This window comes from Neospora caninum, chromosome VIIb, assembly GCF_000208865.1.
Source record: "Neospora caninum Liverpool complete genome, chromosome VIIb".
Taxonomy (NCBI): domain Eukaryota; phylum Apicomplexa; class Conoidasida; order Eucoccidiorida; family Sarcocystidae; genus Neospora; species Neospora caninum.
The window spans coordinates 3075575-3102870 of record NC_018394.1 but is presented as its reverse complement, the minus strand read 5'-3'; the positions used below and the strand labels follow the sequence as shown (position 1 = coordinate 3102870).

The 27296-nt window shown below is 55.3% G+C and overlaps 3 protein-coding genes across 3 annotated transcripts; 2 read left to right on the top strand and 1 right to left on the bottom strand.

Moving 5' to 3' along the window:
* Positions 1 to 834: 834 nt before the first annotated feature.
* On the top strand, positions 835 to 8647 carry NCLIV_027810 (conserved hypothetical protein; the record flags this gene model as incomplete). Its single annotated transcript, XM_003882975.1, has 12 exons — positions 835 to 1501; positions 1983 to 2474; positions 2755 to 2894; positions 3357 to 3456; positions 4190 to 4293; positions 4747 to 4850; positions 5442 to 5720; positions 6501 to 6592; positions 7000 to 7177; positions 7691 to 7807; positions 8362 to 8431; positions 8567 to 8647. The coding sequence occupies 12 exons, from the start codon at positions 835 to 837 to the stop codon at positions 8645 to 8647; spliced, it is 2424 nt and encodes an 807-aa protein (XP_003883024.1).
* A 7032-nt stretch (positions 8648 to 15679) lies between these two features.
* On the top strand, positions 15680 to 23087 carry NCLIV_027800 (conserved hypothetical protein; the record flags this gene model as incomplete). Its single annotated transcript, XM_003882974.1, has 9 exons — positions 15680 to 17423; positions 17538 to 18719; positions 18852 to 19042; positions 19352 to 20933; positions 21255 to 21410; positions 21825 to 21940; positions 22239 to 22303; positions 22521 to 22639; positions 23023 to 23087. The coding sequence occupies 9 exons, from the start codon at positions 15680 to 15682 to the stop codon at positions 23085 to 23087; spliced, it is 5220 nt and encodes a 1739-aa protein (XP_003883023.1).
* A 2095-nt stretch (positions 23088 to 25182) lies between these two features.
* NCLIV_027790 (hypothetical protein) lies at positions 25183 to 25839 on the bottom strand (the record flags this gene model as incomplete). Its single annotated transcript, XM_003882973.1, has 2 exons — positions 25183 to 25298; positions 25734 to 25839. The coding sequence occupies 2 exons, from the start codon at positions 25837 to 25839 to the stop codon at positions 25183 to 25185; spliced, it is 222 nt and encodes a 73-aa protein (XP_003883022.1).
* Between the last annotated feature and the right edge of the window lie 1457 nt (positions 25840 to 27296).

Here is a 27296-nt window from a genome sequence, read left to right as displayed (position 1 = left end):
CCGTTTTTAGTCGTTCCTCTCGAATACTATTAACAGACATGTGTCCCCCTGACGCACACATGCGTCGCTTTCCGTTGTCTCTTACTTTTTTCCCTGGGGCTTATATGACTGTCGCTTGTCGCGTTGCATCTCTCCGGCCTCACCCCTTGTCTTGAGTTTTTACACTTTGCGCGACCCCGTCCGCGCTGCGCTTTTTCTCGCCAGTTTCCCGGGAAAACGCGGATCTTGTCTTTCGTTTTCCGCGTCAAGAGAAACCCGATCCGCCTTGGCTGTCTTGCGGGTCTCCGCGCTCCCTCTCCGTCCTCGCGTTCCAAAACCTTTTGGCTCGAAGCGCTCCCCGCTGCGTCAGCCCAGACGAGCTCGGCACCTCTTCCCTTCCGTCTCTCTCTGTCCGAGTCGCCGTCTCTCAGTCCAGTCGCCTGCTTTCCGTCTTTTGCTGCCGCCTGCAACGGAGTCAACGCCGCGCGGGCTCCCCTGCCGTGTGTCGCTATCCGTCCTCTCTGCCTTTCTCCTCTCGGGGATCCACGGCTGTTCCCCCTCTTCAAGGCGTCGAGGAGAAACGCGTAAAATGGCCTCGCCTCGCTCGCCTCGCTTGTCTCTCTCTGTGCGCCTTTGAAAGCTCACCTCTCTCTGATCGAAGGGACCGGCAGCTGGTCCCCTCGGGATCTTCCCTCTCTCCTTCGGTCTGGGTTCCACACTGCAGAACCGCAGAGAGCACACCGTCCTTCCCGTCTGTTCCTGTCTCTTCCCGTCTGTTCCTGTCTCTTCCCGTCTGTTCCTGTCTCTTCCCGTCTGTTCCTGTCTCTTCCCGTCTGTTCCTGTCCTCTCACAACGATGCAGAGTGCCGAGACGCTCTCGCCGCGTCCCGTCTCGCTGTTCGCCTCTGCGCCTGTGCCCGGTGCTTCACCGCCGGCAGACTGGGCAACCCACCCGCGCGTTGCTTTCCCGCCTCCGGCATGTGAGCAGATCGCGGACCCGCAGTCTGGCCTCGACGCAACGCACCGTTTCGCTGCGAAGAAAGAAGGCGCGCGCGTGCGCCTCGCGCCCCAACGCAGCCTCGCAGCCTCGCCCGGCTTGCCAGGCGCCGACACGGTTCCAGGCGCCTCGCCGAGTCCCCAGGCTGTCTTCGGCCCGCATGCAGAAACGGCTGCAGAAAAACGCGGCGCGCGCCTCGCCTCCTCTGCCGCTCTGGGGCGCGAGGCATCCCGCCGAAAGCTGGCGGCGCCTGTAAAGCCGAAACCGTTGCAGACGCATGCGCCGGCGCAAATCTCCGGCGGGCACGCGGGGCCCGCTGAAAACCGCCAGACTGCCTCACTCGCAGCGCACGCGGACCCGGTTCCGAGCTACAGCTCTGTCCAAAGAATGCATCGGACCGCGCCTGGACCGCATGCGCTGCCGACTCCCAGCGCGGCCTGCGTCGCTTCCGTCAGCCGCGAGACGCAGCAGCGCGTGCGGCTCAGTCCTCAGGGTGGCGCGCCGTACCTCGCCATTCCAAACATGTGTAAGTCTTCCCACAGAAGGACGAAACATGGCCCAAGACAGACCACCCATTTGTGCCCGTTTGACGCATGCGTTCGACTATTCAGAGTGTTAAACATGTCGATATCGAGAAAATGGAACCGGAAGGTATATCCATCTATGCGTGCATGTGTGCATACGGGTATGTGTAAATAGATAGAGAGAGATAGGGAGATCGATGGAGATGACGCTGTGGAGACATGTGCGTGCATGAGCCGCAACGGAGGCAAAGGGTCGCATGGTCATGTTTTGATGTCAGCCTTTGCGTTACGTGTCCCCAGTCCTCGCCCCCCCCCCCCCCCCCACGCATGTACACATGTGTTTGACATATCTCGGCATGCAAGCGTGGATAGACCCACGACGCACCTTCATGCAGTGTCTTGAAGGCGTGGTGCTATGCTGCGTGGGTTCCTGGTGGATTCCTTCGCGTTTTGAGTTTCTCTCTCGGCGATTTCTGTTCTCAGACACCCCGGCGACGGCTCCTGACTCGGAGGCGTATCCGCGCGCGAGCGCTGACCTGTTCCCGCGGGCCAGCGACGCGTCCTGGATCTCCCAGGCACAAGCGTCGTCGACGCCGCTCCTGTTGGGATCAGCCGGCGACGCTCCGGGACGAAGGGTGCGTGGCGCCTTTGAGGGGACGTGCGAGGTTCGCGCATGCACGCAGGAGAAAGAGCTCTTCAGCGTGGGCCACGCGGGGCGCCGCGCGCTCGTCGACGCCCACGGGGCTGCGTCTCTCTCGGCTTCAGCGCACGCGGGGGCGTCTGCGTCGGGCTCTGTGGGGTATTTCCCCCTCGTCTGCATGCTCTTCATGTCCGTCATGTGCAACTTTGACCACGGCGTCATCCCCGCCGTCCTGGGAGATCTGCAAGAACACTTCACGCAGATGGGCTTCGTCGAACAGAGTCTCCTCGGATCCCTCGTCTACTTTGGCCTGATTGTCGGCACTCTTTTTGCAGGTGAAAAGACAGAGCGCACAGGAAGGGATATCGCGGAACTGCGACTTCTGGGATGGGCACGGAGAGAAACGCGGCGTCGCGCAGTTCGGCGCGCGCGTCGATGCCCAGGGTCGTCGAGGGTTTTGACGCCTGGCCGAGCGCTGAGACGCGAGCGACAGGAAGGGAAGCCGCAGGATGTGAACAGCTTCAAGTGGTGGCGTTCACATCGAGACGCTGGAGCGTCTCTTCTTGGCGCAAAGTGTCTCTCTTCCTGTGCTTCCCCTCTCTCTGCTCTCCGCAGGCGTCTCCTACCAGCATCTCGGGGCGAAGTGGCTGCTTGTCGCCTCCCTGACGTGTCTCAGCGCAGGGCTATACGTTTTCTCCTCCTCCTCGAGCCTCGCCGTGATGTACATCATGCGGTTTTGCATTGGACTCTGCCAAGTAGGGACTCCGTTCACGCTTTCGTTCGCTGGCCTTCGCACGGGAAACTTCGTCGCGAGACAGCCGCGTCCGCTGCGTCACGCGCGGGCCGCTGCCCCCCCCCCCCGGGCGCACAGTTCGCTCCTATCGTATCTTTTTCCAGTGTCGAGCAAGCCTCAACGCCTTGGGTGCTCCTGTCGAGAGGCGCGCGGCGACAGAAAAAGAAAGGTTCAACAGAGAGAGACCTCGAGAGAGAGAGAGATCGGTGTCCTGATATGCCACGTGGAAGGGAAACAGGTGTTCACGTTCCCCGTGTGAAAGGAGAGAATTGCTTGGTCAAAGAAATAGTGAATATTCTCTATGAATCAATTTACCTACATAGATACAAAGGCTCACACCGTGTAGAATCCGCGGTGCCTGAAGGGTGACCTGGAGAGCCGCAGAAAAAGTGGGTTTTTTGGTTTTTGTCTTTGTGCTTTCCAGGCCTTGCCAGTGGTTTACGTCCCGGTGTGGGTTGACGCCTTTGCTCCTGAGGGCCAGGTCACGCGCTGGATGGCCTTTACGCAACTCGGCGGTATCGGAGGTGAGACTTCAACTCTGGAACTCAAAACCAGTCAATGCATGGCCGTCGGCGCGAGGCGATGTGGAGAGTGTCCTCTACAAGGAAGTTCTCTACGCATTCTACAGTCCGCTGCACACAGATATTTACATATATATATGTATATCTATGTATGTGTGAAAATATGTGTGTGACATATATGTATATCTATGTATGTGTGAAAATATGTGTGTGAAATATGTGTGAAGCATGGCTGATCAAAGGGATAAGCTCGGCAGGAGGCACACAGCCGACCTGAAAAACCAAACTTTCGCGTTGCGTTCGTTTGTCTGGCGACTCCAGAGCTCTAGGGGCATGTGCGTGCATAAATCCCCGTACCCGCTTCCATAGATATCGATCCATATAGGTCAATAGACGCAAGTAGATACCGGTAGAGATTTGGACAGATTCAGGGATAAAAACGTGGGCATAAGGAGATGGATGGGGACAGAAAACGTTTTTAGTAGACGGAAAAACAAGTGTCTGGATAGAGGGTGCGTGGTAGTCTTTCTCTTTGTTGAGAGCTTGGCTGCAGTGCCCATCTTTTTTCGCGGGTCCCGCTCGATCTCCCAATTCTAGGGTTGCGCACATTTAGCACACACGCCTCCCGATTGCGAGAAGAGGTCTATATTGTGGATCGTGTTTCCCAAAGTTCCTCTCACGTTTCGTCCCTTCCCTTCTCTCACGAGGAATCTCCTTTCCTCTCTTTCCTCGCCAGGAACGGTCCTCGGTTACTTCCTCGGCGGAGTGCTCTCGAAGTTCCACGGCGCAAACAGCTTCGGCCTCGCCGCCACGTCTTGGAGAACGCCGTTCGTGATTCAGGTGAGACAGACGTGAGCGAAAATCCTTTCCAGAATCGCAAGAAACGTCCTCGAGACACGAGGAGCCTTCGGTTCATGTGAGAGAGGGTGTGACCTGTCTCCTGGGGGGTCCGGGCGTGCCCGTCCAAGTGCCTGTTTGTCTCTCCTCCTTCCCTGTCTCGCTGGCCTCTCTTCCTGTGGAGGGATTCTCGCCGTTCTCTCTTTTGGGTTTTTCTGCCTACGCTCAAACTGCCTTGTCTGGGGGAGGATGCGGGGAGTATATACGCGCCGAGTTTCGGAGTGCCGGGTTAGATCTTCACTGTCGTTCGTTTCCTGGATCCGACATCCCCTCGGAGTCTCATGACCGCCAAGTCGAGTTCATGAAGTGCAGGGGTTTGTCCCCAGTCTCTCCGTGTTTACTCGACCTTCGCATGCAGTCTTCGGAACGCGCCGTCTCTCTTTTCCCTGCATGCAGTCCGTTGCGCTCCTTCCCTTGATTTGCGCCCTCGCGTGTTCGGCCCCAAAGACAGTGAACCTCCCTCCGTCCAGCTACGCGCATCTTGACCCCGAGCGGGAAGGGTGAGGTTTTTTCGCAGCTTTCGCGGAAACGTGAAAAAATCTGTCTCGTGTCCAGGCGCCCCGTCTCGTCCAGCTTTCGTGGCCTCGACTGTGTCGCGGAAAACGATTCGGGCTTTCGGCGGGGAATGCGCCCGCACGCCAGCAGTCGACATCGTGTGGGGACCGAGGCGGATGCGTCGTCTTCCTTGGATTTGTGTCTTCGGCGTCGCCCAAAAAATCGCCCACCGCATTCTCTCCTCTTTGGCGCAACACACTCGCACGCGTGGATGGACTGTGCAGAACAGGAAGGAACCACAAAGATGCAGTTTGTGACATGTCCCGGAAAACAGAAATGTCGCTTAAGGCTCCTCTCTCTCCTCTCGAAAGGACCGACCTCGTTGCTCTCCGCGAGCTTCACCCTTTTTTGGGCGCTTAATAACGATTCCGGCTTCCAATTAAACTGCATCTCAAAATATGAGTGCATGTAAACCAGTCTTAAAAAACACACCGCTAAGCCCGTTTTCTTTTGAATGCTCCTGTGACAAGGCCGTTCTTCTTCTCTCTGTCTCCGGGGACTCCACCTTTTTTTCGCATTCTCTGGGCTGCTTGCAGCGGACTGCCGATGCTGGGAGACGGCGCGACGGCGGGGGGCGAGGAGTCTTCGGCAATGCGATCCGTCTGGCGGGTGCTGCATGCTTCGCTCAAGGGGGTACACAGTCTGTTGAAGAATCCGCTCTACGTGATTATCACCCTCGGAATGAGTACGCTGTACTTTGTGGTCACGGGCATCCAGTTCTGGGTCACCGAGTACATGGTTATCGTCCTCAAGTTCAACAAGATCACCGTCGTCGTTCTCTCCACACTTTGCTTCTTGACTGCTCCGACGTCCGGGTAAGAAGAGCAGTGGGAGGACGTGCGCCCCGAGGCGCCTTGGTTTTTTATGTAGAGGCGCCTCAGGGCGGGGAGGGAGGGGGAGGCGAGCCTGTCTCGGCGGGGGGAGAGTCGGCATCTGGACGCTACGCGTTTCTGTGGAGAGAGGCAAGGAAGCGTCTGTGCGCACATCTTCGGCACAACTTCCAAAGACGCGCGCGAGAAAAACGGAGCGAGTCCACAGAAACAGAGGGAAAGTTGTGAAGCAGCGTGAGATACACCGGAAGGGTATCTGGCCTGTCGCTGAGGGGGAGAAACGTGGGTGTCTCCGCGTTACGTGGTGAAGAATGAAGGGAACAGAGTCTCCATTTGGCCCGCCAGAGCCTGCTGGTGTCTCTTCCCTTTGAAAAAGACAAACAAGAAACGGGAAAAACTGACGCACCCTTGTGTCTACCACAGTTCTCTCCTGTACGTGTACGTACACCAGAGAGGCCCAAAGGGGAGACGGGGAGAGACCGAAAGAGAAGGCATAATCATTTTCGGAAAACGCGCCGGGAGACCGAGAGGAGATGCGCGCCCCCTCATGTGGGTTCTGTGCGCCTGAATTAGAAAAACACTGGGGGATACAAGCACAGGGAAACGGAAAGCCCCAGGATTCTCTAATTCATCGCCGAAAAAGCTGGAACAGGGAAGAAGGAAAGACTAGGTTTTTCTTCCAGCTCTGCTCCGTTGATCAGGACGGAAAGGCTGTGTGTGTATCTGTGCAAATACGAGCTTTTCTGTGTTTCCGTTCTCGCGCAGAGTCTGGTGCGGAGGGTACGTGTGTGACCAGTGCGGCGGCTACCGCGGAGGCCAACAACGAACGGCAGTCCGAGTTGCGACGGCCTTTGCAGGTACACAGACGAAATGTGGGAGGCATGGGGAAAACACGCATGCGTTGTTCCAGTTGTGAAATATTAATATGCGTGATGCTTGGATCGAAGAGGCCGTTTCATCCATTCCTTTCCGGACCCGTCGCGGCGACGCGTCCATTTTTTCACGCATTCCCAAAGACTTCCCTCAGAGACGCAGTTCAGCGGTAGAGAATAGAGGAAAAAATCCTTTGCACAGATATACAGGTATATTCAGAGAGGTGGACACATCTATATATATAAATATATGTATGTCTCTGTGTGTATATATATGTGATCTATATACTTTGGAGAGAGAGTGAGGACGGGAACTTGGGAGAGGAGAGAGATTGGCAGGTCGCGACGATGAAGCGTGTGGAGCTCTCGACGGCTTTTCTTTTTCCCCGCAGGCATCGCTGCGCTTCAAGCCGTCGCGTGCGTGTATGTCTCAAACATTTTCCTCTTTGCCGGTTTGCTGTGGGGATCCCTCTTCGCTGGAGCCGCTCTCGTCCCTGTGGCCGTGGGCATGATTCTCTCCTCCGTCCCCGTGCACCAGCGGAGTCTCTCTTCCGCAGTGTCGCAGTTTGCGTAAGTTTCCGCAGCCATTCACAAACTCTGCAACAGACTGGAGCGGTGTGCATGCATGCAGGCATGCGCGCTACTTACCCATCATCCACACATCGTTCCACATGCATGCATATATATATACTGAGAGAGGAAAAGGAAAGAGAACGGAGTTGTCTATATGGGGCTGCATATAGAGAGAGACAGAGATGCAGCGACAGAGGCATAGTAGACGCACGTGCTACAAAAGGAGAGACAGAAAGAGCGGAAGTACTGGACCCGTGTGCATATATGTGTGCACATCTGTGTGTGTACATGTGCGTGTGTATTGCGGAGATTTTTTCTCGCGCATCACTGGTCGACGCGCCGGTGGAGGGAGACAGGCATGTGCGGCCGAATCCCGATCGACGCCGAAAGACACAGGAGCACAACAACGTGAGGGCGTCTTTGGGAGATCCTGAACGGCCTTTAGACGCGGAGCAAACGTTTCTTTGGAACTCTCTCTCTCGTTTCGAGCGCTCTTTCTTTTCTCTTCAGGTACCACGTCTTCGGCTGGTTTGCAGCGCCCCTGGCAAGCGGCGCGGTGATGGATTTTGTGGATACCTGGCAGTCTCAGCAAGTTGCCTTGGAAGCTACCAAGGAACTCCCGCTCGCGTACGTCTCGCGCGAAAAGTTATGTGTCCCTGCCTCGGGAAAACGGGTGCTGTCTCTATTTTTTTATCTCTCCGTCTCCCGTTTTCTGGAAACGAATGCCTGGTTCTGTATTTCAAGCTGTTTCGAAGTGGGTTTCTGCATGTGTCCATCCGTAGAGGAAGAGTGTGTCTTTCCCTTTCGCTCTGCAATTTGTGCCTCTCTCTCTATGTGGTTTGTTCCTCTCTCTCTGTGCGATTTATTCCTCTCTCTGTGTGCGATTTATTCCTCTCTCTGTGTGCGATTTATTCCTCTCTCTGTGCGATTTGTTCCTCTCACTGAGATTTGTTCCTCTCTATCTCTGCGATTTGTTCCTCTATATCTCTGCGGTTTGTTCCTCTATATCTCTGCGATTTGTTCCTCTCCATCTCTGCGATTCATTTCTCCCTCTTTCTGTGCGATTTGTTCTTCTCTTTTTCCTGGCCCCTCGTGGGAAGCATGGGGAAAACGCAAGTCCCCAGAAGGCCAGCTCGTGTGGATGGCTCTCCCGCGGATCCCGTGTTTTCGCCTTTCTTCAGGGTTGGGTTTTCCATGATTTTGTGCGTGAGCGTCCTCGGCTTCGGCTTCTTCGCCACTGCGAATCTCCTGGTAAGGTTTTTTCCGTTTGAATCTTTTTAGAGAACGGTTTTCGTGCCCGCATGCGGCCGCCTGCCGCCAGCGCGGCGGTCTGTCCCCCTCTCCGGTTTCCGACACGATCTGTTGTTTTGTCTTTTCCTTTTTCAGACTCTCCCTTCCGAGAAAATTGAGAAGGAAGAACTCGAGTTGCAGCTTGCTCGCAGTCGCCTGCCGACACTTTCCTTCTGAACCCGAAAACGCCGGAGAGGACAAGGAGAGACAGTTGAGGAAGGGACCCGCGCTTCTCCAAGGCCACGTGGAAAGGAAGCAAAGAAATATGTATACATATATATATTTTTATATGCATATGTGTATGTACATGTATGCATATATGTGTGTATGTGGGTGTATCTGAACAGGTACATTGGTGTCTGCATCTGTATATATGTCTCTCTGTCTTTGTCCGTTTGTAGACACAACGGGGGAGTATGTATCTACGGACAAAACGGGGGTCCGTAGATTTCTTTTCTTCCCAGGCTCTTCGCGCATGGTGTTTCCTGTGTCTTCTTCAGTGGCGTTGCTCGTATTTGGGCCAGAGACGGGAAGGTGTATCAGATCGATGCGGGATAGACGCTGAAGTTTTTGAAAGCGCCAAAGGGTTTCAAAAACTTCAGCGTAAGAACCAGAGGACTTTTCCCTGGGCAGCGAGAGACACGAGCGGCAAGGGCTGCGTTTGCGTTTCCCAGAAATCTGTTTCTGCAACAGACAAAGACGCAGAGGCGCGTGCTGGGAAGGCGATCAGCTGCCACGCTGTGTCTCATAGGGGGACGCGGTCTCGTCTCTGGAAGAGAATGTGAACTTGAACTTGTAGATCCTCATTTTGGGACAGGCCTGCGCTGTGTGCATGCGCACGTGCGGTCCCATATTGAACAGGTGTGAAAGGGAACGGGAGAACCCGAGAGAGATCGACAGTGTCTGGTTGTGGAAAAAAGTGCTGTGGCCGGAAGAGAAGTTGCGAAAGACGGGAGTGGTGTGTGGTGAAAAGGGAGAAGATTCGCTAGAGGAAAGTGCGTCTCTCTTGAGGTGGCTAGACACCGGACACAAAAATCTTTTTTGAAGCAGCCTCTGGGAAACAAAGGCCGGGCAACTGCTGGCGCACTAGGCCTGCGTGAGTGTCTTGGTCGTCTGACGCATCAGAGGGTCTGTGTGCCTCCCCGCATGCATAGGCATATATGCACATACGCATATATATATATATATATATATATGTATACGTAGATCTGTTTTGTAATCCAACGCCCTCTCGAGGAAATTGCGATTCTGGCAAGCGGCAAGACGGCGTCTGAAGATGACTCCAGAGCGGTGCGAGCACAAGGCGCTCGCGAAGCGCTGAGCTTTCCAGAACAAATAAAAGTCTACATTTCATTCGAACCTGTGTTTAGGTGTACTGCTGTGAGAGACATCGAAGATGTATCTCCATGCGCGTAAATCCAAGGGGATGGCTCGGCGCGTATGCAGAGGAAACAGAGCCTTGTGTGCGGGGCAACGCAGGTGGTTTCGCAGAGAAACCGCCTTCTTGTTCGCAAGGAGAATTCGCTTTTTTAGTAGCGGCTCTTGTCCAAGATTGCCAGAGCGGCACTCCAAAGCGCATCCTTTTCTCTCTCGACTGCTCGACTGTTAAGGCTATCGATTGGGGGGTTTTCGGGGTTATGGATCTTTGCTTGCTTTCTCTTGTTTGTCTTAAAAAAACGGAAAAGAGACATTTTCTCGCGGTTTCCTAGGGAGGACGTGCTCTTGCCTTGTATCCGAGAGGAAACGACTTGGCCACTCCGTGAAATCTTCAACAACCCGCGCGCCTCGAGTCTTTCCCACTGAACGCGTTGGCGTTCCACAAAACAGTTACTGGAGAGTTTTCTTTCTTTTTCGGCACTCACTTTCGTTCTAAAGACACTGGTGAATCTATGTGCGGATGCGTGCAAGTCCGTAGACTGGACGGAGAACCGAATCGGGCAGTCTACGCGGACAAAGCGTTTCGACATCTTCATTAAAAAAAAGCGTCAGGTCGAACGCTGGGATGGGCTTGGGTTGTGAGCAACCGCGACTGGGCTTCCGCTTTCCAGCGCTCCGTTATTCGGTAGAAATCACTCTTTTTTTCGGTTTGCATTCCGACTTGCCGCCGCGCGCTCAGAGTACGAGAACCGCCGTGTATCGGTTGTTGCAAAGAACGCCTTGTTTTTCATCCCGACGTGAGATCTGGAGCAACCGGCAGAGCGGGGGCTCCATTCTGCGAGCAAACAGTGTTTTTTGCTGGACCGTCGGAGATGCCCGCTCGCCAGTTTTGCACTTTCCCAGGATAGCTTTTCAGGTATTTTCTAGCAAACGAAGAAGGCAGAGACTCTCCACAATATCGGCTTGTTTGTCGTTCTGTCAACTGCTGCGAGTTCCAAGGACCTCCCATGTGTCTACCTACACATATTCCGTTCGACATATATATATATATATGTACACAATAAATATACATATATATATATATATATTAGAGAGAGAGAGATCGGGATATTCACATGGTTTTCCGGAGCGACGGGAGGAGACTGAAAGGAGAAAATCAAGTCTTCCGGGTGGTCAAATGCAGAAAGACAGAGACTTTCAGATCCGACGCGCCTTCCGTCCGAGTCGGACACAACGCATGAAGGGACGAGAGGACAGAGCCCCGCATGTTATTTCTACACGGCAGAGGAAAAGCGTGCATGACACTCTATTAGATATACAGGACACAGACCGTTCCGAAGCATTCCGGATCGATGCAAATGAGTGCAAAAAACCCGGCAACTGTTTTGACAGGTGATTGCTGCAAGAGGTAGAAACCCAGGGAAACGCCCTCTCTAGTGGACTGAATGTTTTTGCGATTTTCCGTGAGACCTCGGCCCGTACTTCAGCCAACTCTGCCGTCATTTTACTCGTCACGCTCCATCTCTGTTTCCGGAGACATCCACACAGTTTTCGTTCAGAAGCACATCGGCCCTTTCTCAGGGATCTCCCTCCGTCTGTGTGTGCTCTGGCTCCCGGTGTTTCCTCGTTTCTTTGAACCTTCGATTTGCCCCGAACTTCCGTCTTTTTGGTCTCTTTCACGCCACTTCACAGTTTGTGGCGACGGAGAAGCGCTCGTCTTCCCTGCGTCTATCGCGCCTCTCTGTTTGTTTGCCACGGACGTAAAAACCGGTTGGTGTGTCTCCCTGGTTCATATACCGCCAAACGGTCAAGTCTCCAACGCGACCAGCGATACGATTCGTGTTTGGAGTCTCCGAAGCTGCATCGCCTCTCCTTTCTCCTCGTGAGGCTTCAAACGCGTTACGTACTTTTGTGTTTTCTTTTCCCTTTTTCTGCCGTCGTCGCTTACCCCTGTCTACGCCCCCTCGTGGCACAGGTAGACGAGGATGGGCCTCTCCGCGCGAGCTCTTTGTAGCGTTCTTCGTATCCATTTGCTGTTTTTGCGCAAGCGAGCGATCGCTTTTCTACGCGCGGCTTTTCCACACACGCTCAGGATCTCCCTTTCCCAGCCCTTTTGGTCTGCGGTCTCAGCGGTACCTCCCGCCTCGATCTGCAGGTTCAGGCGTGTCGCCTTCGTACCGATCTGCGCAGGCGCAAAGTGTGCCAAAGTGGCGAGGCTCTTCCCAAAACCAGGACGAAGGCGCCTGGAGGGAACTGCCTGCCGATGACAAAGAACTCGCGGACGGGTGTGCATGCGGCGAGTGGTGCGGCGCCCAGTGTGTTGCGTGTGTCCGTTTTCCTGCGGAGTCCTCGTCGTCCGAGTCCGCGGTCAGAATCTGTACAACTTGCTGTAAAGACCCGGTGGAAGCAGGAGGCCGAGTTGTCCAGAGGCCGGTCTGTGGAGCGAGTGGGGCGATCGGGGGTAGAGGAGGCGCCGCGCCGAAGCCTTGACGCGTTTCTTGAAGACAGTCCACCCGTCCTCGAGAGCAACATCGGTGTCGGCCAACAGATGCGTGCATGCACTGTGGCCGCAGGTGCCCAGAAACCCCGGGCTGGGGGCGAAGGGAAGAATGCATCCAGTGGGAAACAGACTTGGGCCTTGCGCAGTGGTGAGAGTGATACTGTGGAGAACAGGCAAAGGGAGGTCTGTGGCCATGACGAGGACTCGTCGAGTGGTAAGGAAGGTGAACGGGGCCTCGCGGAGGGCGCCGACTGCGGTGATAGTGAAAATGCATCGTGTAAAGAAATGGGCAAATCCTCGTGCTTCCGAGATGTCTAGATATCTCTCAATATATATATATTCATATCGATACAGAGACAGATACACACCCAACTGAAACTGGAAAAGGCAGTACATGGGAGAAAACCGTTCATAAATACGCCTCTCGGAAAGAGGAGGCTGACCACGTCGTGCTCGTTCGGGTACGTATACACTCTAACATATGTATGTACTTATACATGAACGCCTACATATATATATATATATATATATATGTATATGAACTTGTTGAACTTGTGTGCACTGTGCATGCATCTGCGAGCTACGATTTGTCCTTCGGGGGATAACGGGGAAGTTGCTTTGGAGAGGGGGCGAGGACGAGGGCATGGTTTTTACCGCGAACCTTTTTCAAAGTTCCATCTGGGAGGATAACTGGGGTCTTAGCTCTGTTGTGCTCGTAAACACGAGTGTTTGTTTTGTTTCGGGATCCTCGCGCCTCTTTTTCTTTGGAGTCTCGCTTCGTTCGCCTCTGTCAGGAGTGAAAAGAAACCAAGATGTCGCAAGCACTGGCGACTCTCCGCGCTACGGTTCACCTGGAAAGTCGCCTTTTTCTCGACGCAGAAGAGCCAAGAGAAACTCACGGCCCTCGCACCACGCAAGACACGAGCCTCAGACACCCCGCAAGCCTCTTCAGATCTTCACAGTCGCAGGCAAGCGACTCTTTTCCACATTCGCCTGTTGCTTTGAACGAGGAAACAGGGCTTCTGCAAAGTATCGAAAAAAAGAGTAGAAAGACAGGCACGAGCACTGCGTGGATCTACAGACTTCGTGTATGCCTACGGCGAGGCTGTGCGAGAAGAGAGTTCTTGCGGGATCAAGTCCTGTCGGCAGCCTTCCTTTTCTTGCCTGTTTTGGCACGGGGTTCGAAGAGGCAAGGAAAAAAGAGAACCGGCGACAAGTTCGTTTTCGCGCCTTCGTCCAATCCCCTCCCTCCTCGTTGGCCGGTTTTAAAGCAGGAGACAGACGTGACCACACAGAGAGTAGACGGGCACTGGATTATGAAGTTCCTAGAAACGCGAGAGTTTCTTCCGCTCTGGTGGCTTGTCCATACCCTGTCTTGCGATTCCGTTCCGTGTCACCGCGTGTGTGTAGACACACGCATCAAAATCCAAACGTTTCGGGCTACCGTAAGTGTGTTTCTGCGATAACGCGAAGGAGAAAAACAGCCACACACACACACGTCTCCCCCTGTCTCTGTTTTTCCCCTCTTCATACCCTCTGGGCGCCTCTCTTGTTCGTGCTTTCCGCAGTCTCCGCAAACGGCCTTTCTCAATTTCAGCTGCCGAAGTGTATCTAAATCTGATTCTCTCACGGAAAAGCTGAGCGCCTGTCCGACACTGAAACAGAGCCCCTAGCAGCCAGAGCCCGCCTCTCTGCGAAAAGTCGTGAACTGCGAAGAAGGTGGAGTGGAGGACGAATGAAGAGGAGCACGTTTCTTTTTAAAAAGACCAAGACATCCAAGTTACCGTGTGCGTGCAGCCTTTCTCCCCCGGTTTTAAAAAGAAGAGACCGACAGGCAGAAACAGCGCAGAAAGAGGCACAAAAGGGCGATGGAAAGCAAGAAAGGAAGACGAGTGAAAAGAGCGATTTTGGAACCTCGTTCTTCTGTGCGACCAGCGCCAGAGAGCGAGAAACGCCTGCTGTCGCTCGCACATTTGACTCTCGCGGCAGGTTTTCCAGTGCAGCAGAGAAAGCGACCGTTTCTCTGCATTTTGCGCGATCCCCGAAAGATCGCCGGAAGGCGAGCGCCCTAACCTTCACCTTTTTGTGTGTGCGCCTTCGCTCGGCGACGACCGCAGAAAAAGCCAGGAAAGCCTAGAGAAAGAGCGAGAAACACCCGCCGGCGTGAGTCAACCGGGAAACGGGAAAAGACGTTCGCTGTACTTTCGGCAAAGTGAGTATACAAACCCATTGCGACTTGCGACAGGAGAGAGTCTATCCCCCGCGCAAGATCTCCCACCTCTACCTGTGTCTTCCTTGTCTTGGAACGCCTTCCGCTTTCTGTTTCTTTTTCTTTCGTCTCCATTTCTCGGGCCTTCTCTCGCCAAGACAAAAGTGCAGGAGGCGGAACGAGACCGCCTCTCTGGGTCGCCGGGTGTACATGCAACTCTCGGACTGTTTTATCTCCGTTTCTCTCGGTTTCTCGGCGGGTTTTTTTCGCCTCTCTCCCGCTAACTCGGCTTCACCGGAAAGAGTTCCATCGAAAGCCGCAATCGAGGATTCGCCAAAGGACACACAGCCTCTTCTCCTCGCGTTTCCCTGCCCTACCTCAGTGTGCACACGGCGGCGCCCCAGTTCCGGTTTTTGGGTGCGCTGTCTTGTTGGTTCTTCGTTCTGAAAATCCTGGCGCAAAGCTGAGATTTCTGTCTGCGTGTGCCGCCGAAACGCGGGCGTGAAGGCATCTGTTTTCGCTCGCTCTCACCGACCTTGTCTCTTCAGTTGCTTCTGCTGGGGGGGACAGGCAATGTCCACAGATCTGTGCTCTTCAAAGAACCCACGGTGCTGTTCAGTCCTCCGTTTCCTTCTCTTTTCTTCTCCGCAACCAAGCTTTGCCTCTCGCGCATTCAACGCCACGTTTCCCCCTCTCTTCTCTGCGAACAGACAGCCAACCTGTCTGCCCTGTCGCCCAGCCTGTCTTGTCTCTTCGGCACGTGTTCTCTCCTTTCTTTTTCTCTCGAGGGAAGAAGCCTCTGCTTCCTCGCCCTGTCTCCGTCCCCTCCTCCCCGCCTCCGCTCTTGCGTCTTCGCCAGTTCTCTCCAAAACCGAAGGAACGGGTACGCGTCTGGCCAGAGAACGGTCTCAGCCTCAACCTCTCGGTGTCGCCCAGAGCCCCGGAAAAAAAACGGCGGTGCATGCGCGACTCTTTCACTCCTCCAGCGCTCGAGCGTGATGGGAAAGCAGCGCGTTGGGACGCAGCGAGAGAGCCCTTCAAAGACACTTCTTGGGAAGTGAAAACGATTCCTCGAGACGAGAGGACAACCGATCGCGCGAGAGAGCACAAACAACCAGAGACTATGAGTCACTCGCGCAGCTTACGGGGAAGTCTCTCTTTGCATGCGAGTGCAGACGAAGCTTCTCTTCGAGCCTCGTATCGCTCGATAGGCTCGTCGTACAAAAATGCGCAGAAACTCGGTTCTTCGCGAGGGCCAGTCTCGCCAAGCCAACGCCAAAAGACTTCTCTCACTGGCAAGGGAGGCAACCGTCCATCTCACAGCACGGAAAGGAAGTCGCGAGCTCGCATAGACAACGGATTCGGCCTCGACCGACTCAGTGCCTCGTACTCTTCCCATCCAACCAAACAGATACTCTCCACGGAAGGATTAGCTTCTTCTCTCCCAGAAAACACCGAAGGAAGACTTCCGATCTCCCCCACACACAATCCTTCTTCCTCTTCTTCCTCTTCTTCTTCCTCTTCTTCCGCTGCTTCGCCGGACCCTTTGGACTGGTGGCGAGAGTATCCGCCGCCGCGCGCACTGCCCCCGTCGCCGCCGCTGCGTGCGCCGCCCGACCTTGTCTTCGAGGAGATTCCCCGAAAGTCGCCAGTGAATCTCGACGACGTTCCCGTGGGACTCAACACAGACGGCAACTTTGAGCGGCTGCTGGAGCGCGCCTTGGCGAGAGAAGAAGTTCGTCTGCGCGGGCGTCCAAAGAGCGGCGAGGAAAAGCGAGGCGGGGCCGAGAGGCCGGAGTCTCTTCCAGCTGCGGAACGAGGCGGAGACAGCGCCTTCACACACAGCCCAGCAACGGCAGAGAGCTGGAAAGGAGACATAGACGTGGAAGACGGAAAACCTGGGGCGAGGGGACCCGACGCCCGAGAAGAAAACGTCTCCGACGAGGAGACAGCTGTCGCCTTTGCGGAGAGACAGGCCGTGCGTCGCGTGGGAAGAGAAGAAGGCGACCGCGGCTGGGGCAGAGACGGAAGCGTGGCACGTAGTGGAGTTGACGCGTCGTTCGTCTGGCGCGGTTCAGAGCCGGGTTTTTTTCCGCGGGCGCCGTCCCGTTCTCGCGTCGCTTCCAGGGCACCCTTGGATTCTCCCTCTGCATGGCAGTCGTCCTCGTCTTCTGATAGAGACATGGCGAGTGAGGAGGCGCGGCGGGGGGCGGGCGTGAGTCCCCGGCCGTTCCTTCGGAGACGCGGGGGGTTGCAAGCTGCCTTTGCGGCTCGGTTCCGAGCTTCTGTCTCTTCGCGGAAACCTTCGCTCCGTGGACAGGAGACTCCCGACTCCGAAAACCTTTCTCCGGGAGCGGAGCTCTCCGAGGCCGTGCCCCGCGCGTCTTCGTTCGCGTTTTCGCGGGAGGGACCCGCTGCGAGGGAGTCCAAGGAGTGCGCGCGGCGGGAGAGAGCGAGAGACGAGCGGGGAGACAGAGAAGAGCGAGCGTGTGTGGAGCGAGGGGGACGCGATGCGAGTTTCGACTGCGACTTGCGCGTTTCTCAGAGCAGAGAGGAGAACGTCGAGGGGAGAGACGGCGACGAAGATGACAGCGTCTCGCTCGTGTGGACGGCGACGCCTGAAGACGAGGCGAACGCGGGGCGTCACAGAGCTCGCGAACGAGCGAAGGGATGGCGCTCTGTGCCGGTTCGCGAAGAGCCGGAGGAGCTTCGGGGGCAGAGCCGCTTCGGTACGTACACTGGAGATGAGGCGTCCCCCGCGAGGAGGCATTCCCGCGTTTCTCTTCCCAACGAGAAGCCGCTTTCGAGCGCGCGACCGGTGCTCAACGACAAAGCGCCTTCCGCCCTGGTCTACAGCTTCGGAGAAGGTGAGTCTCGAGAATGCGCGAGCGGGAACGGTCTTTTGCGTGGGGAGGCGCGGCGAGAGAGACCCTTGAGAGGTTTTATGGCTCCTTTTTGTCGGATCTTTGCCTTTCTTGCAGACTGCGAGCAGCAGCCGGGAAGCGAGGAGAGACGCGACGGCCACGGCGACGGACGTGACTTGCCGCTGTTCGCCTCGCTCAACGAGTCTCACTCGCCGAGAAGAGAAGTGTGGGGGGACGGGCGAAGAGACACCGGAGACGCGGGCTCCACTCCGGAACGCAGAGAACGCGAGAGAGACGAGCGAGAGGGCCGTCTCTGCGTTCGCAGTTTCGAGGAGCCGCATGCAAGCCAAGCTGGCGGCGGCCGGTGTTTCGATCGCCAGCGCGACGAAGGGCCTTGGGGACGAAGTCTCGCGAGAACGGCGGACGGCGAGCGCGACGGCCAGGCGAATGTTGCGCAGAGCTCGCGACTTGGAAAAACGGGTGCGCCGAGACGGTCCGACGACTTTGAAGGCGACGACGCGGGCGAGCCGGAAGAGCAGTCGAGAGGCCGAAAGGTGCGGGAAGGGAAGCACGCCGACGGGGTGTATGTACACCTCGCGAGCACGCGCACAGGCAGCAGCGCGAGTGTCACGACGGCGGACGGGGCACAGACGTCCAGTTCGAGCTGCGGCTTGCTCTCGAAGACGTTTTCCACGACGTCTGAAATGGAGTCCAGCGCGTTCGAGAGAGAAGGCCATGGCGTCTCTGCGGGTTTCGGACCAGCAAAGGGAGCGTCTCCGCGCGGCTTTGTTTCTCGGCCGCGAGGAGATCCGCCAGCGGGCCCCCGCGGTGTAGAGACAGCCGCGCCTCTTGGAGCAGATGACAGCGAAGACCTTCCAGCGGGCGAGGCGCCGATTTCTGACCTCGTTCGCGACCGTTTCTACGCCGTCGAAGAGCGCGGGATTTCCTCGCGTCGGCCGTCGCAGCGCGCAGCGAGTTCGTTTCCACAGGGCGCCTCCCAGAGTCTGCAAGGCCACGCGGAAAGGGGAGACGGGCCGAGAGGAGAGAGCGCAGGCTTCCTGTTCGACGCCGCGCATGCAGAGGGAGGCAGAGAACAAAGAGAGGACTTGGACGGGGTTCTGCCTGGATTCGAAGCCCCGGAGTTTCTCCAGACAGAGCAAGGAAGTTCTCCAGGCCTTCTCGAGAGCAGACTGGAATTGCTAAAGTTGCAGCTGCAGAGACTGCGCGATGGCGAAGCGAGGCTCCGGCGCATCTCGACCGAGCTGCAAAAGCAAAGAGAGGACATCGCGTTTGAACGAGGTAACATGCGGGTTAGGATTGCCTGGACGCGCGTGCGCGTTTTCGTTTGGCTGTTAGCCTCTCTGTCTTTTCTCGCGTTTCTGCCTGGAAGGGACAGTCCTTGTTCTCTCTGGCTTGTCTGCGGCTGTTCAGAGTCCCTGAGGAGAGGAGTGGAAGAAGATCGACAGCTCGCCTGGCGAGAAATCGAAGCGGGGCGGCAGCAGCTTCTGAGAGAGAAACGGCGCGTCGCACGCGAGCGCGAGAGACTACGCGAATCGATTCAGCAACAACAGGAGCAACAGGAGCGACACCGGACGCTCCAACAGCGCTTAGAAGAAGTTCAGGTGAGAGACGGGCAAAGACGGAGAGAGGGGACAGAGAGGCGAGGGAACGACAGCGAGAACGCGCGGAAAAGAAAAATCAGAAGCACACAACAGAGGGAGAGCAGGGAACGGAGACACATGGGTGGAGCGCAGGGTGCGAGGAGAGAAAGAACCGAGAGGGAGAAGGGAAAGAGAAAGAGAGAGATGGGAAAGAAGAGAGAGAAGGGAAAGAGAAGGGAAGGAAGGGCAAAGCGCGGAGGAAGTTGGGACGAAGGCCGAGAGAGGTTGGAAGAGAGACGCGCGGAATGTCGAGTGTTTTCTGTTTTCCAGGAAGAATTTCGAACGGCAAAGGAGCGGTGGCGAGCCGTAGTCGAGCGTCTCCGACGCGAGAAAGAAGTTGTGCAAGAAGAGAACTGTGCCCTGAAAGAAGAACTGTCTCTGGCGGAGCAGCAGTTCTGCGCAACTGCGAAAGGGAAGACCGGTTTCCTGTTGGCGCGCGCGAAAACGGGGCTCGACGCGCCGAAACGGGGGCCGGAAAGGCGCTTCTCGTCCCAAATGTCTCCGCGGTCGGCAGGTGTACGTACACCCCACGCTCGGGGCGCCTGCCAGCCAGCGACACGGAAGAGAGAAATGCTCTCCGACTCTGGCGAGGAGCCGGGAATGCCGACGGATTCCCCCCGTCACCGCGCGCTCGAGGACGAACACGATTTCTCTCCAAGAGAGCGAACGCACAGCCGGCCTCTCGCCGTCGCCTCTTCGCGGCCTCTGCATGCAGCCGGTCCGCCTGACGGCCGGAGAAGATCGTGGTATGGCGGGGAATCCCCGTCGCAGCGAGAAGACGAAAGCGCGGACAGCGAGACGCAGCGTCCACCTGGACTCCAGGGAACTCGGCGGCCTGGGAGAGAGGCGCCGTCGAGAGAAGAACTCGCGGTTATCCGTGCCCCAGACCCCGACGCCGAGGCACTGCATCCACCTCCTCGCCTTTCGCTCTCGGAGTGGGAAGAAGCTGTGGAGACGAGTCTCCACACCGCGCTGTCTCTTCATCCCTCCGACCAGGAACCGCGCGCGTCTCGCGGAGGAGGGGAACCGGAACAGCTAACGGACCCTCCCACGCGACCCGACGCATCCTTCGCCTCGACTTCTTCTTCGGCGCTGGCGACTCGGCTGCGGGAGTACGAGGAACGGCTCAAGCGTCAGCAGGAGCAACTCGAGGAGCAGCAGTGGGAGTTGGAGCGGCAGCGGCGTTGGATTGCGGCGCGACGCAGAGAGGAAGAAGGCCCGCGTCCTGCGCAGGCGGCAGACGGGGCTGCGCAGGTGGAACCCGCGTCTCCTCCCGAAACCGCCACGGAGTTTCAGGTGTACAGACAGCCGGCGTCCTGTCGGCTGTCTCCCGCGGCGGCTTCGCCGTTTCCCGGCGCTGCGTCTCGCCGTTTTCTTCCAGAGAAGCCAGAGAAGCGCGGCTTTCCTCTCCAGAACGGGCTCCCCGCGCCGCCTGGCGCGCCGCGCGAAGAGCCAGACAGGAAGTCTGAGAGCCTCGCCAACGCGAGCGGCTCCGCGAGTCAAGCGGACGCCGGCGCCGCTCTTCTCACGCCGTCGTGCTACGCAGTTTCGCCTGCGCCGTGCACGGCTGCGGCGCTTCCCAGCGTGCCCAGCCCGCAGTTCTTTCCCGGGCCAGGCCGCGAATCCGCGAGGAGCGCCGAGGCCGGTGCGGAGTCGGCGGAACGCGGGACGGGAAGGGGCGGAGGCGCAGAGAGCGTGGAAAGCGAGAAGGTCGAAGACTTGTCGCAGCGCGGCACTTCACAGGGCGAGAAGGACGGACCTTTCGTGGAGACGAACCATACAACTGCCTCAGCTCCCGCGGGGCCAGGCGCGAGACGCGCCGATGCTTCCAAAGCGCCCGAGTGCAACCAAAGTAGGCGACAGAGTCGTGTGGAGGGAAAAGAAGAGAGAGAGGCGAGAGAGAAGACGTGACTGCATTGAAAGAAGAGAGAGAGGCGAGAGAGGAGACGTGACTGCATTGAAAAGAGACAGGAGACGTGTTTGCGTCTGGGTCGAGGCTCTCGCGTGTCTCTTCGCTCGTGCACGTGCCCGCCGCGTCCTCTTTCTTCGGCTCTCTGCGCAGCTGTTCTTCTCTTGTCTTCTTTTCCCTCCTTTCCTCCCCTTTTTTCTCGCGCCGTCTTCTCTTCACATCGCGGCCTTTCCACGCTCGTGTGCTCTCCGCGTCGTGTCTCAGGTCTTTTCCGACGCAGCATGCGCGATCTTCTCCAGTTCGACTTTGAGGGGCCATTCCAGCGCAGTCGCGAGGCCTTGTTTCAGCTCTTGAAAAACCCCGGAGACATTGCCAAGGAGAAGGAGAAGGCGGGGCGGAAAGAAATCATCTACCGCACAGGTCCACACACTGCACAGCACTTCAACAACGCGTCGAGACATTCAAAGATCCACATAGACAGATACACGTTGCTCGCGAATCCACCTCGCAGGGCTTTCTCGGCGCGGCGTAGCTACTCCTTCACATGCAAGCCTAAAGACGCACCTCCATGTGAAGTCTATGCACATCTATCCATCCATATATATATATATATATATACATTTATATATATATATATTTATATATATTTATTTATATCTGCGTGCATACATTTCGTAGGCGTTGTATACGTGTGTTGGACTGTTTCTCTGCTCTCCAGCATGGGCTCCTCGTCAGTGCGAGATATCTCATGAGAATGCAAATCGTGTTGTCTGGAGTCGACCTGTGAGATCGATCCATGTGCATTCTCGGAATTGCGCATTTCTTTTCTCTCAGGCCTGCGCCGGTTGCTCTACGAAAGCGGTTTGCAGAAAGTCCAGGCGAATAACGGATCGACGTTTGTCCTCTTTGTCAACGGAGACCTTCGAATTTCAACCGGGGAAGAAATGCATGTGCGTCTTCTGTGTCTGCGTCCACCTTTTCCAAAGTTTGTATCTCTGGCGGTTTCTCCGTTGTTTCTTTCTCTCTCGTTCTCCCTTGTTTCTTCTTTCTCTCTCTTTCGTCGTTCCTTCTTTCTCTCTCATTCTCCCTTGTTTCTTCCTGTGGGCTGTTCCTCTCTCTTCCCTCCCGTTGTCGTCTCTCCCTTTTCCCGCGTGTCTAGACAACTTTTCACTGTCGCAGGGCTGACCTCTGCATGCGTTCATTTTCCGATTTCTCACGAAGACCACCAGATTCTTGTCTGCTCTTCAGATTTACCACTTCGCGGAGCAAAACATCCTCCAGTATACCCTGCCCGATGGAAGGAAATACAACAGGTGAGCAATGCGATGCGTTTCGTCTCTCTTCTCTGCAACCCCGCTGAAACGAACTGTACATATATATATATATATATATATATTAGGTGTGCACTAAAATCGGTTTCCGTACTCGTTATGGATGCGCGTTTCTAGCGTTTGTGCTGGCTTTCGTCTTTCCTCGATTCCTCTTCGGGTGTGCATTGTTCCCGTGTCTTTTTCGGCGCATTCTGATCAGATTTGCAGACGGCCAGCGTGAGGTTCAGTTCGCCGATGGACACGTGCAAATCCTCTTCAGCAACGGCGTGAGAAAGGAAATTTTCACGAACAAGGTTGAAGAGATCACCTTCCCAGACGGTGCGTTCCTTTCTAAAGAAAGAGAAGGAAAACCGACCATCGCTCTGCAAAGAGTGGGATCGTGAGCGCCTTCTCGTCCCCTCTCTCTTTGCTGCTCTATCTCTGTGGAGAGAGTCGCCGGCGTCGCCTGTTCTTTGGCATGCGACTTTGTGGGCGTGGAAAAAGGAGACACGTCGCTTCCCAAAGTTCTCCGCGTTTTTTCGCGATTTCGTTCCTTTCCGCGGAAGCACGCGCGAGGCCGTTGCAGGGGAGGGGGTTTCCGTCTTCGCGAACGGAACAAAAAGACGCCTCGAAAGCGAGGACGCGTCGGTCGCCTCTCGCTGTCTCTCCCGCGCCACCAAGAAAAATCTACCGTGTTTCGCGTTTTTCCCTTTTGCTTCCAGGAACCCACCAACTCAAGTTCCCGTCGAGCGTGGGAGCAGTCGGAGAGGCATCCGCTGGTCCGTGATTTATTCCTTCTCTCAGGCGAGCAAGCAACTGCAGTTGTTGCAGGGACGGAACAGAGGTTGTGAGGGACAAAGAGGGGAGCCTGCGAGGACATGCGACAGCAGACCAACGCGAAGGGGCGAGAAACGAAAAGGCGCAAAGCATCGAGAAAAACGGAGAGCGTGCAAATGGAGTCGAAGAAAGCCAAAGAGGCGGATGTGACGTCGCGGATCGGGGGGTTGAGGTTTGCCGTTTTTGCAACAAGCAACTCGCCAGTTTCTTCCTCCCCAAAGACCAGGCAGTAAACGTGATGACGATGAAACTTAAGTATTAGCGTGGACACAAAAGTACGTACACTGATGTATACATATATATATATATATATATGCATATATGTACATCAACTTGTAGCGGAGAGTTCTCTTTTCTCTTGTTTCTGGAATCCTCTGGAGCTTGTGATACGGTATCTGTTGATCTTTTTGCCCGCCGGAGATTCACTCTTGTCAATCTTTGCAAAGTGCACGCACACCACTGGACCATGTCAACTGTATATCTATGTATATTTGCCCACAGGCAAACTGTATATTTGTAGGGTGCGTGCCGATTTGGAAAGTGTAGAAAAAGAAATGCGTTTACATAAATTTGTGGCGAGTTAGGCTTTTTGTTTGCATCTTTCTCGAGGTCTTCGGGTTGAGTGTTCCCGTGTATTGGCTTGGCGCATGGCCTCCGCGTTCCTTCCAACTGTGTAAACGCGATTGAGATGCGTGGGGTGTTTTCCCGCGGTAAAAAAATGGACCGATGCATGCATACATGCATGCATATTCACAAATGCGCATCTCCGCGCGATTTTGTTGCAAAGCCCTTTCGCAGAAAAACACGTCTGCAGTCTCCTAACTCAGCACGCAACATATTCCGACTATGTATTGCCACATAGATATCTCTTGCTATATCTATATCTATATATAGAGAGAGATGGATATACATATATATATTTAGGTGTGTGTCTGCATATATAGATAGATAGGTAGATAGATAGATATATGCTTATACTCGGAGAGATATCTAGTTTTGGAGATGCAGGTTGGGATCGCATGGTGCGACAGAATCTTTGTCGCATTGGGGCTGTTTTGCGTCGTTTCTCTGTTTTTCTGTCTTCTGTCGCTGTGAGTCGCGTGTAGAGGGGTGGTTTCTGCGATAAGGCAAAGCCCAGTCTCCCGCCGCTGCGTCTGGGAATGGGGCATCGTATGTTTCGATCGTCTGCATTTTCTTACTGGTCAACTCGAGAGTGCTCGTGGAAGCGGTCAACTATCCCAAGGGAAGACTGCCGACAAGAAGCCTGGGGAAGAGACGGGAGAGTGGAGAAATCGGCTTTTGTGGATTTTTCGCAGTGTGCTCTACAGTCTATTCAACTTTGAATTTTGGTGTCTTTGGGAAAGTCCCCCTTTTGACTCGGAGGGGCTGTAAGCGTCACACTCTGGTGTTTCGCTATCCGTGGCACTTTTGTTTCATTTAGCAGCGGTGACGCTGTGCGGAACGGGAAGTTTCAGGAAAGCAAAAAATCTGAGCACCCGCAAGTCGAACTATCCAGCATATGAGGGGTCTCGGCACAGGAAAAGCGGTCTCTAGCCAAGAAAAACGGTTGTAAACAGCTGAGCAAAAAGCCTTAAATTTGAGGCGCCGAAATCTCGCGTTTTGGGAACTCGCTGCTGTTCCTCCGCAGAGGAGCACGGATTTCTACTTGGGTTGTGGCACGTCCGTACATGTACAAGGGTGCGAGGAATCAGTCGCGTTGAGGGAACATGGTCTTGAAATACAGAACGACCGAGACCAGAAGGCAGTGCGGGCGACAGAAGAGAGAAACGTGGAAAGAAATCCCGAGAAGAAAGAGTTCTTTACAAGAAACCGCAACCAAGCCTAGAGTGGAGTGCCATTGGTGCCGTCCAGGCGGCTGCCCATCCCCCAGGTCTAAAAAGCCTTCTCTCGCCGGAGACTGACAATAACAACGCGGACACGGGTTCAGAGAGAAAGAGATTAAAAAAACAAAAAGAGAGGAACGGGGAGACGCCAGGTAGAGACAGCATCTGCGACGGAAGTCGCTTTTGCTTAGCGCAGAGAACTCAGTTGTAGTACAGCTCTAGCCCCATTCCGTCGTGGATCTCGTAATCCTCGAGAGTGATGTGATCCTTGTAGATTGTGTACCACTTTTGAATGCGGATTTTGTCTGCTCTTGTGCCTGCAAATCACAAAATAAACGCGTGAAAAGTATGATGCGCCGGAAACAGTCCGCTGCCTCTCCGAAAGGTTCGACCGTTCCGCAAAACCTGTGTGCAGAAAGCCTGTCGTCGAGACAAGCTTATGGGGAATGCTAGAGAGGAAGTCTCGACAAAACCCCTTTTTCTCCTACGAAAACAACAGCCAGTGCCGGGCGAGCGACGCGCATCCGCCTCCCGCGCACAACGGCACTCGCGTTTTGTTTCACCGAGGAAAAGTTGGGGGAACACCGAGAAGGAGAGCTTCCCATTTGCAGTGTGTCTTCTCTACAGTTGGGCCATCGACCGCCTTCTGAAACGGCAGAGACCCGTTGCAGGGGCGAGAAGTTCACAGGAATGAAGCGTAACGCGAAGCAGCTTCGTTTGTTTCGACTTCTTTAATCAACCGGCAAACTTACCGCATTGGGCAGCGACAAGTTTCTTTAGATCTCCGACGGTGTCGTCCGGGTTACACTTGACGCGGATTTTCCTCCCCAGACGGTCGTTCAAAATAACTTCAATCATCTTGGCTAAGCGAAAAGAGAGGGAAACCAAGAGCAGAAACGGACGACACGAAGAGTTTCTCTCTTGTCTGTCGGACGGGAAAAGACCCTCGCAGAGATTCGTTTCGTGCGCGTCGGGGGGAGACCGAGGCAACGTCGAAAGAGTCGAGGAGGAAACAACACCCGGCGCTGAAAATGGCGAGGCTTCCAAAGCTCCCAGAGGGAGAGTTTGGCACCGCCGTCTAAACTACAAGAGAAACGAAAGACAAATTGTAGAGGGAGAGACGTCTCTCGGTTTCTCGTCAACAGCAAAGTTCGGGCGTTGGGATTCCTGGGAGAATGCATGCGCTCTCGGGCAGAAGTGTGCCGTGCGCTTCAAGCCGCCAAATGGATCGTCCGTCGAGCTCCGTTCTGCCCGCTAGAAGGCGAGAGAAGCGCGAGAAGACAGAGCAAGTACGTGCCTCTCTGAAGAGGGAAGAGGCCTTCCGACAGGGGACGAACAAAGACTCAAGCAACGCAGAAGCTACTAGGAAGCCACAGCAGCGTCGATCTAGAAAAAGACGACGCGACGAGACAGAACGTTTCGCTCTGTTTGTCCGCTCTCCCTCGTGTCTTGCCAGGCTTCAACGAAGTCGAAACTGCATCCGAGAACGCAGAAAACACAAACTTGGGGCTAACTTATTTGATCAGGCAAAACTTTCTCGAAAGAGCCAGAGCCTTCCGCGACGACACCAATTCAAATGATATGAGGGTTCAGGGTCGGCCCCGAGTGGCTTTTAAAGTATCGGAGATTATCCGCGAAGAGTCCTTTAGAAACCCCTTCAGCAACACCTAGTTTCCAATGAAGCTTCTGCTAGTCGAATGGGCAGTCGGCAATAGGAGGAGTGAACCATTCCTCCGTTCTGAGTATGTGGTCCGGCACAGGAGCCCCAAAATTAACAGGAAAACGACAGACGATGGCAATGGCCAAGTCATTAGAACGTCAGCCGACTTTCAAGTGGATATAGGACAGAGCGACAGTTCCGCGATGTTAGTGGTTGCATCCACAGTCCACAGTCGAACGAAAAGGTAGAGAAAACCCTTGCCGAAAAGGCACGTCTGCTACAGGCAGCTGGGGGCATCTCTGACAGCGTCCATTCTGCATTGCCAGTGCTTTGTATCGCTGTTCTCTGTGCAAAACACGTTCGGAGTTTGCGTACTGTGACCACCCATGCACACAGTACAACTCTTGAAAGTGGCACAGGCGCATCCGCAAACACTGAAGGTGCCCCCCCCCCCCCCAAAGGTCTTGTGTTTTTCGTATGAGAAAACCGTCTCACTTGTCATGCAATAAGCCGAGTGACCGGAGGATGCTCTGACAAAATGTCGAGGACACTTGAGGGTATATCTGTAGCGACGGATATCTGCGTCCCCGCATATACCTACTCGTATTATCGCTTCATTGATTAATTTCAAGAGTCATCCGCTGCCTTGGACTGA